The sequence below is a fragment of the Strix aluco genome, chromosome 1, assembly GCF_031877795.1.
Source record: "Strix aluco isolate bStrAlu1 chromosome 1, bStrAlu1.hap1, whole genome shotgun sequence".
NCBI lineage: Eukaryota > Metazoa > Chordata > Aves > Strigiformes > Strigidae > Strix > Strix aluco.
The window spans coordinates 68,654,562-68,671,324 of NC_133931.1; the positions used below are offsets into that span (position 1 = coordinate 68,654,562).

General features: G+C 41.8%; 1 protein-coding gene across 8 annotated transcripts in view; it reads left to right on the forward strand.

The window, feature by feature from the left end:
- Window positions 1–16,763, forward strand: part of ANKS6 (ankyrin repeat and sterile alpha motif domain containing 6) — a 50,836-nt gene that overhangs the window by 22,453 nt on the left and 11,620 nt on the right. For 7 of the 8 annotated variants that reach the window (XM_074824147.1, XM_074824155.1, XM_074824166.1 and 4 more), the window contains exons 7-13: window positions 878–1,088; window positions 1,763–1,812; window positions 2,627–2,830; window positions 4,614–4,779; window positions 5,430–5,599; window positions 9,164–9,353; window positions 10,763–10,879. In XM_074824147.1, the coding sequence (XP_074680248.1) occupies window positions 878–1,088; window positions 1,763–1,812; window positions 2,627–2,830; window positions 4,614–4,779; window positions 5,430–5,599; window positions 9,164–9,353; window positions 10,763–10,879 (1,108 nt within the window). The remainder of the gene's footprint in view (window positions 1–877; window positions 1,089–1,762; window positions 1,813–2,626; window positions 2,831–4,613; window positions 4,780–5,429; window positions 5,600–9,163; window positions 9,354–10,762; window positions 10,880–16,763) is intronic. The other variant, XM_074824212.1, reaches the window with a different exon arrangement.

Genomic DNA, 16,763 nt, shown 5'->3' on the forward strand with positions numbered 1-16,763 from the left:
AGTTATAATCTGATTTACTTACCTACAGGCTACATAATCTTTAACACAGATTGCTTAGGTCTTCCTAATATAGCCTGTAGGTCTTGTGTAGTCTAGAGAAATGTCCTGCTAAATACTTGAAGCATCTTGCACTGTCTGCCTGTGAAAATGTGTAAGTCTGTAAATACTTGGGTAAATTATATTTTGAGCAAAGATGGTCCTTTCATGTAACAGTTTCGACATATGTGATATGTGTATAGGATGGAGGTTGTAGATGCAGTAGTCCTACAGTTGGTGTTGTTTTCACAGCTGATACTTCCTTGCCTTGCTCTTTTTCAGTTTATAGTCTTTCCAGTCTGGCAGGGTTTAAGTTATCTGTATGGCAACACTGTATGGATTGTGGATCTTTAGTCTGACAGGAATACTGTCAGAACTCTTCCAGTTTGACACTGATTTTGAAAATCTTAAGGAGAAGGTTTCATACAGATTGGATAAACTTCTATGCACACCTCTAAGAAGCAGAAAATATAAATTTTCACATGGTGAAATTGGAAGTTAATGGGCAGATTAACTATTTGCGATGTAGCTGTAAAAATTTCCTATTCAAATTGCCCTAATACTTTTATCTACCTTGTCTTTCTAGATAGTGTGGAAAAATATTGTAAGGCATTTGACAGATGAAAAATAAGGAAAGAGATTAATCTTATGCATACAAATTATGGTGAAGGATTCTGTTGATAATTGCAAACCGCTTCAACATTGCTTTTGTAGTTTATCTCAAAAACTCCTTGACAGATTTATTGCTGCTCTAAGGATTACTTAATTGCACATTTCTTTGCCTCTTTTTTTTTTTTTTTGGTAGTTGGAACTAAATTGTTGTGTCTTCTTATCAATCTAGTCCTGGTGGAGCAGGATGTCCAATCGATTCCGCAAACTGAAGTTGACTCAGACATTGCGCCATGGATTTCCTTCCGATCAGTTTGTGCCTTTTCCTGATGAGCCTGAACCATCATTAAATTCTACCATAAAAGCAGTTTCACAGAGTGATACGGACACCTCTGGAAACCTGGATGCTGCTACAGCTCGGATCACAAATAACAAAGCTAGTGGTAAAGCCAGAGTTGTCTTGTGGGAAGTGAGCTCTTGAGGGATAGTCAAGATGATACTATTTCTAATTTATTGATTTAGATTTTATTTAGCTTAATACAACTGAAAAGATCCATAATGTATTTGTAGTATATAGAAAGAGAGATGTTGGTACTCCTGACTGTTGATCATGCTGTACACTCAGTGCAGCATCATTTAAGCAGGAAAACGCTGATGTTAATGTTCTGTTGCAAGCACCATTAAATTGGACAGTAGAGACAGGCCACTCAAAAGTTGTTAGTATCTTTCATAAACTAATTTATGTAATGAAACCCAATTTATTTAAACAAATAATAAATAATTCTGAGAAGAAAGAGAGATTGGAATATCCCAAATCATAAATCACATCTACTGAAATTATACAGTTCTCCATGCAAACCCCCCACAGTTTGTGGTGTGAAATAAGACTGTTGGCCTAACTTTAAGTTAGGTACATGACAGTGTCACTGAAAATCTTGGTTCTGTGTGCTTACTGAGGGTAAATCTGTTGAATGTTTGAAAACAATAAGCGATAAAAGTAGGAGCAATGAGAATAAAAACAATGAGACATTATTTTTGAGAAGAAAATGAGAATAAAAACAATGAGAATAAAAGTAGGAGCATGTAAACAATAAAATATCATTTATATATTTTTCAGGTGTAAACACTGCAAAAGGAGGAAAGGATGATGAATTATTGACAACCATGGTATGTCACAGTGTTCTTGGTGTGTTCAGCCCAATTCAGAAGGTTATGCAGCTCCCATCACTTTTATTTTTTTTATCTCCTATCCAAGTCACCATTCAAAAGAGACCTATCAGTTGTTTATAGTCACTAGACAGGAACTGACAGTGTGAAAGTGAGATATTACCAGTAGAGGCAACCAGGAAATATTTATTTTAGAATGTTTGTTTGTATTCTATTTCTTTTGTTATGTTGTAGCTTTAAATTCCCCTACAGCTGACTCCCTGGAGGTGTCATTAAATTTGGCTGGTTATCCTTTATGTTCTTTTTTAAGAAGATTGGGTAACTTTTGATGTGGCTGACAGAACTCCAGGGAGCCAAATCAGTTGTTTTGGTTTTTTCCCTTTCTGGAAAACACATACACCAGGAGCAGACAGTTGTTCACTGTTTCCAGGTGTCCTATCTGGGAACAGAGAGGACTACCTTGTTATTTCTTTGGAAATTAATTAACATTCCTGTGAAAATCACTTTGATGCAAGATTCAGCCCAACGAAGGAAGAGACAGTTTCTGCCACTTAATAAACTATATTCATTGTGCAAAATGAATGAACGTACTGATGGGTGCCAGAATGTCCATTGCATTCTCTCTGTTATTATGTGTAGTGCATCTTCACGAATACTGCTTTTGTGTCTTGTTTACATTTTATTTTGTTTAAAAATGCCTTTGTCTCCATCTTTTTATTTAACTTACAATTTTGAAACTACATCATCAGCTCCCAGTAATATTTCTTAAGAAGAGGCTCTTTTCTTTTTCCTCTTCTTTGTTTTCCCCTCTCAGCTGAGAAGCAGTGCTCCATTTACCAGGCTGCCCAGCGATAAACTGAAAGCAGTGATACCGCCTTTCTTACCGCCCTCCAGTTTTGAGCTTTGGAATTCCGACCGAACGCGACTCAGGAAAGATGGCAAAGCTGAACAGATGAGAACTGCCTGGCCGCAGAGAGCAATCAAGCATGATTTTAACAACAGTGGGAACTCTGATATAGTAGGTGAACAAAATGTGTACAGAAATACTGCGTTATGTCCAGGCCATGCTGACTAGTGAGCCACACTGTGTTTCTGATTAGAAATTACTTTAAACCTGGTGTCTCGGTAGTGGCTTGTCCTTTTAAGCTCACTGTTTAGGAATAATACCCAGCTCTGTGGAAGGAACATAAATGGAACAAAAGTTTTGTATGAAATGAAATTACTTGATTGTTGTTAACCAGGATAAAGTCAAGCCCTAATGAATTTTTTGCAAACTGCTAAGGTGGCTGCTGGTTTCACCTATATATTTTAGTTGCCAAAATAGGTAGAGTCATTGGAGTGTGGTGGAAACTGCTCTGATTTGGAAGAAGACTAGGGGCAGAAGAAAAGGGTGAAAGTTTCTCAATTTTTAGGAACTGGTGGGGGAGGGAAGAAAGTGAGACATAAATATAGAGACATAATATTCTGAAAGATTAGTAATAGATAAATTGTATCAGCTAGTGATCAAATAGGCTTGAAGGCATGAAGCCTTAAAGTGCAAGTAAAAAGGGAAAACTGAATAAATTCTATTTTTTAGAGAAGAAGCTTGCCTGATTCTACAATGTTTTCAGTGAAAATGCAAAACAAAAGGAAAATAGCTGATTTGTCTTGAGACAGGAAGCAAAACAACCTTGACAACCTTTGCTTTCCTAGTTAGTAGGAGAAAAAGGAGGAGTGCTTACTCCCCTGACCTTAAATTCTAACAGCCAACCGTAGAGAAGGGTTTACTTTACTAGTCCAGAACTGTATTTCATGTCGGTTCTAGGAATGGGACAATGAAGACAATTTAGGAGGAATATTTTTCTGTCTTCCTTTTTTAAGTGAAAGTTAGCTTAATACCAGTAGAGGTGATCTAGGTGGAATAAGGTGGAGTATTAGAAGGGAAGTGATAGATCACAGGAAGGTCAATGTTCATCATCCTAAAAAAGATGATTGTAATAACATAAGTGGATAATTGGCACCCATATATAAAGCGAGGAGCAGGGCAAGTAGGGGAGAACTAGCTGTCGATCCTTCTGTGGGGAAAGAAGGGTTTTGTTAAGGGAATAAACAGAAGGAGAGAAACCTAGTAAATCAGCTTTGGAAGAAGTGATTTGAGCAACAGGACTAGAAACATGAAAAAGCTGAGCTGCAAGAGCTGTTTGTCAGATGGTTGGCAGTGGCCAGTGATGTAAAAGCAAAAGAACTGAAGGAGGATGTGGATGTGGCTGAGGGTTTGGCTAGTGTATAGCTAGATCATCAGTTAACAGTAGTCAATAAAATGATGCAGGTAGATGTTTAGATTGAAGGGGATATGAAGATGCAAGTGAAGGAAAGAAAGTTCACGTCACTTGTTGCAGCTTAACTAGTAAGAAACGGGGATATGATGGATGAGAAGTAGGTGGTAGCCGTTTTGTAAGATGGGAGAGACAAAACCAGGATTCTGCAGGAAGGAAGTTTCACATGTGATTATTTTTTTTTTTCCCCCCACTGCTCGTAATATGTGTGTAGCATATCTCAGGTGCATCACATGTGCTCATTTTGTGTTGGCCAGGGGTCAAGGAAAATTAATGCCTTCATTATGGTGGCATTTCTTTTGTGGAATATATATATTTATATAAATATATATTCAATATATTTGTATATGTAAAATAATCTTATTTCTGATATTGCTTTTGTTCTTCAGTGGAAGTTTCAGAACTATGGTAAATAAATAGTTGAAGTTTGATCTTTGTTTTGCTCAAACAAGAAAGATGAAAATTATTTTTCTTTTTACTTTCCAGACATCTGTTAGCAAAGGTACTAGACCAGTCAAATTACCAACATTTGCAAGAAGACCTGCATCTCCTTCAAATTCCAACAACTTCAACCATTCTCCCCATTCTTCTGGTGGATCCAATAACATTGCAGGAATTAACAGGCATGGAGGTGAACTGCATAACAGATCAGGTACTGTGCTGCTTTTATTTTTAATAAGAAACTCATTTGTATCTAGTTCAGGGAAAAAAAGTGTTTGTGATGGTTGTAGAAGATATTAAACCTTTTCTGAGGGCTTCTACTGTTGTATAAGCAAAACTTCTGTAAATTCTGTTGTAACAGGATTGGACTTTGGACACCTCCATAAGGGAACAAAAGCCTCATATCTGTTACAGAAGTCTCAAACAGAAAAAACATGTTGATTTTATTGCGTCCATCCACGATAGATCAGGTGGATGCTTGTTCATGGCAACATATATTGCATAGAGCTGTCTCTTACCCATGTTGCTTGCTTTTTGTTTAAAATAAAAATCGGTTTTCAGTTAAAAACAAAGCTGCAAGCATTGTATCTGGCAGCTGTAAAGACAATATGGTGAAGCAGCTCATGAAACCTGTATCCAAGAGTATGAAAGCCAGTTTGGTGTGTGTATAGAAGGCTGACATAGCTCTTCTCCTGTGCTTGATTTTTGTTACCTTTTCCTGAAGGTTGCTGAACGGTCTGAAGCTTACAATTCATCCAGTCAGTTTTTAAAAGAAAGTGAGTGGTGGAGAGAGGTGAATTGAGAATTAACAAATATTTTAAAATTATGGTTTCCTTGACTCTATTTTTTTTTTTTTTTTAGGTGGCAGTGCAGATAATGTTTTGTCTCAGATTGCAGCCCAAAGAAGAAAAGCAGCAGGCTTACCTGAACAGAAACCCAGCCAACAGCATAGTCCAGTCCAGTCAACTCCTTCATCCACTCTGTCTGATTTGCAGTGTGCTCAAATTGTAGGCAATGGACATGTTGTAAAGGTAAAGAGAAATGTAAATTTTTGTACTTCCAAATTGGCTAATTTTAATAGGTTGTCTCTCAGTCATGGATGGTTGATAAATATAACTGCATGACATTGCACAGCCTGAAATGAAGAGACACCTGTTACAGTAGTGGAAACTTTTCAGCTCCACAAACCTTCCTTTTAATTACAAGTCTACAAAAGGTCAGACCTAATAATAAAACATGATTTTGCTTTATTATTAATTTCACTCTGTTTTAAAAACAGTAAATGTAATACTTGATCTTAGGGTAGGTCTGCACCGTTACTTTGGTTTCTCGTTATTTCTTTCTACATATTGAGTATTCTGATTGAGTCCAGTCTTTTAAGTTAGTTATTCATAGAATCATAGAATGGTTTGGGTTGGAAGAGACCTTAAAGATCATCTAGTTTCAACTGCCCTGCATGGGCAGGGACACCTGGGCTTTACTCTGAAGTGGTTTAGGTAGATTCCCCCTGAAAGCATAACCTGAGTGCAGAACATGAGATAATTTGTACCAGAATCTGCCAACCACAACAATATGTGTGGATCCAGTCTGCTTCACAAGGTGTTATTTTTAAACAGTATGAACATTAAGTTGTCATCCCCAACGTCAGGTTTTGCTCTCGAGTGCAGGCCATACAATCTGCGCTGACTTACCTATCAATTTCCTGGAATAGCTTTACCCTTATGACCTGACCATTTTTGTGCATGTACTTTGAAGTCAACAACTGCTTTGTACAAAATTTTTGAGGATTAAGATTTTAAATCTTCAAAATCTACACAGACACAAGTTGGAAAGCAGCATCATAACAGATGATGTGATACACTATTGTGAAATGTGTGGGGTTATTCACACAAAAAAATATTACATTTCAGAGAGCAAGAGAAAGAAAGCACATAATTTGGGGTTTTAGTTCTAAGGTCTGGTATTCTGAAAATGTTAGAATACATGACCAAGAGCAAAATTTCTCAACTTTTTGCTTGTGTAATCTCTGAACAGCTCGTTTTGCTTTGTTTTGTTTTCCTTGCATCTTTTCATGAGATTCTTCTTGAAGTTTTGCCCAAAGAAACAAAAATGGCCAGAATATAAAATTACTACATTTGCTGTCTCGTTCTGTGACGTCTTATATGGCAACAGTAAGCAATATATATATTTAATCAGTAAATATCAATGATAAATGAAGTTACAAAGTTGTTCAGTGATTTAATTGAAATTTCTGGAGGACAAAAATCAAAAAAAGTGTGCAACTACCAATGCCAAAACAGTTTCCTTGAATAATCACTTTGTTTCTGATCTGTCAGTCCTGATTCAGAAGCGACTACTGGTTGGTTTTCAAAGATGAGATTGGGAGCTAAAATTTTTAACTGCTGGACCCCCAAAAGCTATGGACTGACTCATACTGATTCTTTGGTACATGATAAACTTTTCTCCCTTTCTATCCCATGTAACTGCTCCCTGGGTTATAATTGATCTGTCTTTTTCTTTCCTGTAGACAAAGCCACTTTATTATTCTCTTCCCTCATTGAAGTCCCCTCTACTGAACAGCTACCAAATACTTTTTCTTTTAGAGGTGGTCTGACCAATATATTTCCAATTAAACTCTCAGCAGTGCCTCTCATCTTGTTTTTATCTTGGAAATAATTTCAAAAGAGCTGCTTCTGTGCTCAGAAAAATCTTATTTTTCTCCACTTATATTAGTTAGCCTATTAAGAGATAATACCTGTGCCTGTGAGCTTTGGCCTGCAGATCTTGGGGCCTGTTGTTACAACAGTGCTGCCACTGAGAAGTTTAACTATTATTCCCACTCACAGTGGAAGACATTAGGGGATAAAGAAGTAGTGAAGTGCAGTGCCCTACAGGTCATTTCTAGGAATGCAGTTCATCATACTGTTGAAAAGATTTTTAAATAAAAATGATGCCAGTATGTTGGAACGGCAACAGCTCTTTCAGTGCTCTTTGCTTAGATGTTGAGATGAATTTCGGTCTATCTACAAATAACAAAACATGTAATCAGTGTGGATCTCGCTATAGATGTTCATGTATCACGCGTCTGAGGCAATTTTTGGGACATCAGTGTCTGTTGATAATACAGAATCAGATATGGATCCACACTGGCTGCAAAAGCTTGAACCAGCCTGTTTTGTTGTTGTAATCAACAACATAAATGCTGAAAATGTAATGTCCGTATCCATTGTGGAAATGCTTGTGCCCTCCCATTAGGGTTGTGCTGTCTAAACATGGAAATAGCTGACGTAAAAATGCAGAGATGTTACACTCATCAATTTTGCGAAAGTTATCCATGAGGGATGGGATTGTACAAGCTTTAAAGAAAGGAAAATTAAAACTAAGTAACAATTTACAGGGTGATGTAGTTTAAATAAATGCAGACAATGCACTAGAGAGGGAACACCATTCTGAAAAACAACTGGCCAATAACAATACAGGGAAATTTGGGACAAAAAAAATGAGTTTACAGTGCTCTTCAGAGACCTCTCAAACTTGTGTCATGCTACATTACTTCTAATCAATTCGATGCAGGGCTAAGGAGGTAGTACATTCTGGCATAAGACAGAGTAATGGAAGAATGCTACCACTCAAATCAGTTCTGTCTTTTTAATCTGCATCTCTTTCATTAACTAGAAAAGTTCCATTTATGCCATAGCACAGAAGCAAAGTTGTAGAGAGACAGGAGCCACTGTCATTCTCCCTTCTTGGCTCAAATTTTTTCTTATGTTTTTCTTGTAGCAGCGTGACTGACAAAAGGTATTTTAAGTTAAACTCTGAATTCAGGAATCCAGGAGAAAATCACCTAAGGCTTCTTTTTAGGTCATATAATGCAAACATTGAAGTATGTGAAGTGATACATAGTTTGAGGAATTTAGGAGATGAGGTACATTAACTTGTTTTGGAAAAGACTGATAGACATACATATATATTCTTATTCTTCATTTTAATTTGTGTATTTTTTTGTTTTCCATCCCTCTAAATGGATTAAATATTTGCAAACTATTTAATAAATTTGAATCATTTGACTCATGTTAGGTAATAACAAGTTTAAGGGTTGACTGGAAACTTTCATTCTGGTGCAGCAAGGGATTTAAATGCATCCGAAACTTCGTTTATGTTTGCTACATATTTCTGGTTAATCCAGCATGAAGTGCTACTTTAAATAAGCATCTGATATACTTCAAAAAGCTTTAATTGAGGTTTTATTTATTTAATTAAATATCTGAATAAAAAGACCTGTTTTCAGAGTCAAAGTAATTTCAGCTTTTATAAAAAAAATAATTGTAGTGCTTGTATATAGTATTATAGAAACAATTTTCTTACTTCAAAATTACAGCCTGAATAAATATATTTTTCTTGATGAATTTGAGGGGACAGACTCTCACCTGGGATAAATCACTATTGCTTCAATTATTTCAGTATGAATTACACAGAAGCTTCTAGTTGTGACTGTATGCTCTGCAGAAATGATATGCAACTTAAATAATATTGAAGCATTGTATATAGGTAAACACTTTTTTTATAAACTGAAATGATTGTATCATTAACTACAGCAAAAACCAGAGATGAACAAAAGACCTCCATCTGGGACTTCATCTACGTCTAAAAGCACATCACCAACTCTCACACCTTCCCCGTCACCCTCCCCGTCTCCTAAGGTTCACAACCCAGAGTCCTCTCTCTCTTCTTCTCACAGACAGGCCAAGAGCAATGGTTCCAGCAGTGGTACTATTACAGAAGATGGTGAGTAGGTCACCGTAATTATGGGAGATTCATTCATCAAGAGCACAAAGTGTTTAAGGCTATAACTGTTCTGGACTAGTTTGTATCTGCATGAGAATGAGAACTTTTTTCTTTCTAGAAAAAATACTGTTGTGTTTCTCACTGTGAGATTGGCATTCCTGCAGTAACTGACTATTTCTCTCCCAGAAGCTGTGATCCCTTCCATTTAGAGGGTCAAAGCTAGCATAGAGCATGTAGGTAGGCTGCTCTTACGTGGCATCCTTCCTTGCCCCCTTTCTGGCTTAAATCCTGTTTTTCAGCCTTTGCTGAGGCTACAAAACACAGTTTCTCCACTTTCAAAAAGAATTTTTTTTTTAATAAATGCAGTGAAGCACATCACTACAGAAACACAATTTTGATTCATAGCAAGTCATAGCTACATGCAATTGATTTTTAAGAGTTGTATTGCATTTTTTTTTTTTTTTTAATTGCAAAAATTGCCTTATTTTGACCTTATTTTCAACTTCAGGTCAAAAAAGGATGATAATGTTACCACTTTTCCAATAAGATTACTGTCTTTTAAGTTGAACCTTTAGGTCTAAATTACAGCACTTTGATTTTAAAAAGTCATGTTACTGCATTAGAGACAGGATATCAATTACTTTTCTTCTGTAAACATCTCTTAAAAAAAAAAAAAACCCATGACTCAATCTTTTAAATAAGACATGGAGACATCTTTTATCTGGTTTCTGCAAGAGGCACTTTATACTATTTTTGGGTTTTTTTAGCGTCCGTATTGATTTTGTTTTATTTTCATTTATGCTAACTTTGTCCATTGACACTGTACTTCCATTTGACACTAAAGAGAGGTGATATTCGACCCACTTTCTGTCCTCTTACCATGTCTTAGCTGTTACATAGCTGTACTCACTGTTGGAGAAAATCCTTTCATATTTTACTGAGCGCCATTTTACAGTGATGGCTTGGTAACGTAAGAGTTGTCAGTTTAGAAATATATAAAGGGAAGAGAACTTCCCATCGGATAACAAGGGGAATTTCCCAAGCTATCAGCTGTTCTCATCTCACCTGGTAAAGCTGGGCTTTGTGACTGCACCACTAGTGCCACGGTACAGCAAGTTTCCTCTGTAGCAGAGGGATAGGTTGTCAGAAGCCTAAGTAGTTCTGAGTTCATTGTGCTTGTAAGCTTTCATAGTTTAGTGGTCCTTTAATTCAAGGGCTTCTCTTACTTTTGAATTAGCAGCAGCAATAAAAATGCTCATGGGCCCAGCAGTAATCAGAATGAGTACAGAAGACCTCCAATGTTAACTTTTCTTTCAAGTAAACTTAAATGAATTAGAAGATTGATTTGCATTGAAATGTGAAGGAACAGTAGGCAGCAAGGTTCAGAGGTATGCATGATTTCTTTTTAGGCAACCACTTGGTGGACCATCAACAGCTTGTCCCTATTCTGAGAACCAGTGATGTAGAGAATCATGAAAGACGAAACCATGTGAGAGTAAAAGGAGGCTCTGAAAACTTGGAGAAAGGTAATCTTACCCTACTACTACAGAGTAGTACAAAGGAGATGCTAAATAGGAGTAATGTGGCAGAAGTAGTAAGAGCTCTGAGAACCTTTGTTTTCTCCAGGGATGTAGGTAAGGAGACAAGATGTGAGTAGAGCAAAGAAAAGACTTAGTGAAAAAACAAAGGAGAAACAATATGTTATGCAAGAGTTGTAAAACTGAGAGGATTCAGATTTTGTTCAAACTTAATGTGTAATACAGGAACTGGAAGAGGGAAAGAGGAAAAGAAAACTTGAAAGGCCTACAGCTGAAAGTATTGTCTCTGTGTGAAAAGTGTTAGATGTTGTTTATGACAGCAAGGCTCTGGGCTTAGAGACCCTGGAAGTTTCTTCCCATATCACAACCTGTAATTCAAGCACACCAGTGTGATGAAAAAATGAGAAGGCTAACTAACAACCTGTGGTGGTTTAGCCCCTGCCGGGGTCTGAGACCACGTGGTCGCTGCCCCTCCCCCACAAAGGCAGTGAAATACAAAGCCCCAAGACTGAAATAAGGAAAGGTTTAATACAACAATGCAATAGCAACACAACAAGCAACAACAATAACAATAACAGTAATAGTGATAGCAATGAACAGAGCAAAATAGCTACCAAATACAACAGTGAGAGGAGCAGATGTACAAAACCACGAGTGCACTGCGCTCCCGTGCCAGGAAATGTGACGCGCCAGGATGTGACGTCCGCATGGTATCTGCATAACCCGGCTAGAGCTCCCCCCACCACTGCTGGGGAAACTTAACCCTATCCTGGTTAAACCAGGACATAATCCACCCCTTTATTCTATACGATGTGCGTCACATCCAGCTGCCACTTAGCAATTAGCATTGACAAAGAAAAATTAACAAAAGCACAGTATAACTCACGGTGTGTTTTCACCCACAATCAAGTCCCCTTGTGGTACGCATCGGACCTCTCCATCCTTCTGCATCACCCACCAGGTGCACCCAGGTCCTTGAGCAAAAACAATCCCGTGGATGGGTTTGCCTTTGCCCGGCGCAGGACTAACCCAGACCATTTTTCCCAGCAGGTCCCTCATGCGCACCACAGGGACTCTATCCCCGTCCACAACACGTGGAAGTTTTGACTGAGCCGGGCCAGCTCGATTGGCAGATCCTCTTGTGTTGACTAACCAAGTGGCCTTTGTCAGATGTGTGTCCCAGTGTTTGAAGGTTCCACCCCCCATTGCTCTCAGTGTAGTTTTTAACAGTCCATTGTAGCGCTCGATCTTCCCGGAGGCTGGTGCATGGTAGGGGATGTGGTAGACCCACTCGATGCCGTGTTCTTCTGCCCAGGCATCTATGAGGTTATTTCGGAAATGAGTCCTGTTGTCCGACTCAATCCTCTCTGGGGTGCCGTGTTGCCACAGAACTCGCTCTTCAAGGCCCAGGATGGTATTTCGGGCGGTGGCGTGGGACACTGGATAAGTTTCGAGCCACCCAGTGGTTGCTTCCACCATTGTGAGCACGTGGCGCTTGCCTCGGCGGGTCTGTGGCAGTGTGATGTAGTCGATCTGCCAGGCCTCTCCATATTTATATTTCATCCATCGATCTTCATTCCGCTGGGGCTTCACCTGTTTGGCTTGTTTGATTGCAGCACACGTCTCACATCCATGGATGATCTCTGCGATGGTGTCAATGGTGAGGTCCACCCCTCGATCTCAAGCCCACCTATATGTTGCATCTCTGCCTTGGTGGCCCGAGGTCTCATGGGCCCACCGGTCTATGAACAGTTCACCTTTACGCTGCCAGTCCAAGTCCACCTGAGCCACCTCGATCTTAGCAGCTTGGTCCGCCTGCTGGTTATGTTGATGTTCATCAGTGGCTCGACTCTTGGGTATATGGGCGTCCACATGGCGCACCTTCACAACGAGGTTCTCCACCCAGGCTGCAATGTCCTGCCATACTTCAGCGGCCCAGATGGGTCTGCCCTTGCGTTGCCAGTTGTTCTGTTTCCATTGCTGCAACCACATCCACAGGGCACTTGCCATCACCCACGAGTCAGTGTAGATATAGAGCCTCGGCCACTTTTCTCGCTCGGCAATCTCCAAAGCCAATTGGATGGCTTTCACCTCTGCGAACTGGCTCGATTCACCTTGTCCCTCAACAGCTTCAGTGGTTTCTCGTGTGGGATGCCACACTGCAGCCTTCCATCGTCGATGTTTTCCCACAATGCGGCAAGACCCATCAGTAAACAGGGCATATTGTTTTTCTTCCTCTGGCAGCTCGTTATATGGTGGGGCCTCCTCAGCACGTTTCACCTCTTGTTCTGGTGACATCCCAGCATCTTTGCTCTCTGGCCAGTTCATGATCATTTCCACTAATCCTGGGGGGTCGCGGTTCCCTATTCGAGCCTGTTGTGTTATCAACGCAACCCATTTACTCCACATGGCATCTGTTGCATGATGTGTGGAGGGAGCTTCCTTTGAACATCCATCCCAGCACCGGCAGTCGAGGTGCCAGGAGGAGCTGTGTCTCAGTGCCGACCACTTCTGAGGCAGCTCGAATTCCTTCATACGCTGCCAGTATCTCCTTCTCAGTCAGGGTATAGTTAGCTTCAGAGCCTTTGTATCCCCGGCTCCAAAAGCCTAGAGGTTGGCCTCGGGATTCCCCATCTGCTCTCTGCCAAAGGCTCCAGGAAGGGCCATTCTCCCCAGCTGCGGTGTAGAGCACGTTCTTAATCTCCTGCCCTGTCCGGACTGGCCCGAGGGCCACTGCCTGGGTAATCTCCTGCTTAATTTGTTCAAAGGCTTGTTGTTGCTCTGGGCCCCATTTAAAATCGTTCTTCTTACGGGTTACATGGTAGAGAGGGCTCACAATCAGGCTGTAGTTTGGGATGTGCATCCTCCAGAACCCCACAGTGCCCAGGAAAGATTGAGTCTCCTTTTTGGTGGTTGGTGGGGCCATGGCTGTTATCTTGTTTATCGCCTCCATTGGGATGTGGCGACGCCCATCTTGCCATTTTATTCCTAGGAACTGAATCTCCCTTCCAGGCCCCTTAACCTTCTGTCGCTTGATGGCAAAACCAGCCTTCAGAAGGATTTCAATTACCTTCTTTCCTTTCTCAAAGACTTCCTCAGCTGTGTCCCCCCATACAGTGATATCATCAATGAACTGCAGGTGTTCTGGAGCCCCACCTTTCTCCAGTGCAGTATGGACCAGTCTATGGCAAATGGTGGAGCTGTGTTTCCACCCCTGGGGCAATCGATTCCAGGTGTACTGGATACCCCTCCAAGTGAACGCAAACTGTGGCCTGCACTCTGGTGCTATTGGAATGGAGAAAAACGCATTAGTGATGTCAATCATGGCGTACCACTTGGCTGCCTTCAACTCCAGCTCATACTGGAGCTCTAGCATGTCCAGCACTGCAGCACTCATCGCTGGCGTAACTTCATTCAGGCCACGGTAGTTCATGGTCAGTCTCCATTCGCCATTAGGTTTTCTCACTGGCCATATAGGGCTGTTGAAAGGTGAGTGAGTCTTGCTGATCACCTTCTGGCTTTCTAGTCGACAGATCAGCTGATGGATGGGGACCAGGGAATCTCCGTTAGTACGGTACTGTCGCCGGTGCACCGTCTTGGTAGCAATTGGCACTCACTGCTCTTCAACCTTAAGCGACCCCACCACCGAGGGGTCCTCTGAGAGGCCGGGTAAGGTGGACAATTGCTCAACCTCCTCCAGGGCAGCTATACCAGAGGCCCACCGGTACCCTTTTGGGTCTTTAAAGTACCCTCTCCTGAGGTAGTCTATACCTAGGATGCACGGGGCATCTGGGCCAGTCACAATGGGGTGCTTATGCCAGTCCTTCCCAGTTAAGCTTACTTCAACTTCTAATAGGGTCAGCTCTTGGGACCCCCCTGTCACTCCGGAGATGCAGATGGATTCAACCCCACTGTGGCTTGATGGCATCAAGGTGCACTGTGCGCCAGTGTCTACCAAGGTCTTATATTCTTGTGGTTCTGATGTGCCAGGCCATCGGATCCACACCTTCCAGTAAATCCGATTATCCCTTTCCTCCACCTGGCTGGAGGCAGGGCCCCTCTAATCCTGCTCACCATCACTCACTTGATCTAAGAGTGACTCCTGCAGGAATGACTTCCTGGTCCCCTCAAGAGGGTCAAGCATACTGTTGGCCATTCTATTCTGTCTGGGGGATTTCTGACTAGACACTGGAGCTGCATCTCTCTTGGAAGACTCCCCTTTCATGGTGGTCTTCCCTTTCAGTTGCTGTACTCGTGCAGCTAGGGCAGAAGTGGGCTGCCCATGCCACCTTCTCATGTTTTCCCCATTGTCGCGGAGGAAGAACCACAGGGTACCCCGTGGTGTGTACCTTCTACCGCCCTTCTCTTGGGTGGGGAAACGCCTGCTTCTAATAGCTGAAACATCGGCCTGTGCAGGTGGAACATAGGATATGTCCTGTTCCATTTTCTGGAGCCTCTGAGACAGTTCCTCTATGGCTGAAACCAAAGCATGTCGGGATTCCCTCATATTGCCGGAGCTGCATAGTCACTTCATCCACTGTCTGAGTGTCTCGCCACCACGATGCTGCTGCTAATGCTTTGGAATGTCCCTTTGGTCCACTTTGCAGGAACTTCTGCCACATCAGCTGTGTACAAGGGACCTGATCTGGATCCATTGGTAACTGCTCATCATTCAGATCACCATAGATCACGTCAAACACAGCCATTTCCCTGAGATTTTGGATGCCTTTCTCCATGTCGCTCCACTTGCCTAACTGACATAGAGCATCATCCTTGTAGGGGTACCTCTCCCTTACAGCGAGCAGGAGTCGCTTCCAAAGGCTGAGGGTTTGAGCCTGTTTCCCTATTGCCTTGTCAATACCAGCCTGCTTGGCTAAAGGTCCCACCTGCTTGGCCTCTCTCCCCTCCAATTCCAAACCAGCAGCTCCACTATCCCAACACCGGAGCAACCAGGTGCAAATTTGCTCGCCTGCAATGCAGCTGTAATCCTTCCGCATATCTCGCAACTCACTGAGGGATAGAGATCGGATGGTTACCTCCGGCTCTTCCTCCTGCTCTCGTCATGGGCCTGGTTCATTATCACCCTGTGCACTGCGAGGGGATTTTTGGGTATATTTGGTTTTCCGTATCGGGAACTGATACTGGTACTGCCTGTCCCTCTGGCCCAGCTGCTGTACCAGCAGGCTCACTTTCAGACCCTGCAGCTCTTTCGCCCCCTTGAGGGCAGTGATCAGTGTTAAGGGCGATGCGGTAAGCATGGGCAAGCCCCCAGCACATCGCAGCGAGCTGCATCTCCCGGGGTTTGTCTGATTGACAGCACACCTTTTCCAAACACTCTACCAGTTTATCAGGACTCTGCACTTGTTCGGGAGTAAAATCCCAGAACGTTGGGGGTGACCACTCACTCAGGTACTTGCCCATCTTCTCCCACACACCTTGCCATTTATAACTATCTGCCCCCGGGGCAGGTTTCCGGGTGGTGCTATTGTTGGAGAAGTACCGCATGGCCCAAACCAAGATCTGGCAGACATTTAGAAAGCACAGAGCCGCAAGCACAGTGGCCTGGGTGCTCCAGGGATAGCTGAAACTCTCAAAAAGCGAGAGAATCTCTTCCCCTGGCTCACCCACAGGGGCGTGAGACCCCAAACAAAAGACCAGGCAGCAAACAGGTACCGGTTCACCCCCACAAGCAGCGAAACGAGCCCATTATAAGCAGTCAGTAACCAGTAGAGCAGAACAAGACCCTTGATACATTTTCCACCGAGAACAAACACCAGCACTAGGAGCACAGAGTGGATATGAGGATTAATCCAGCCCCACCACGCAAGCAAATTGCCCAGCATTGCAAACATTTCTTATCAAACAATCTTAT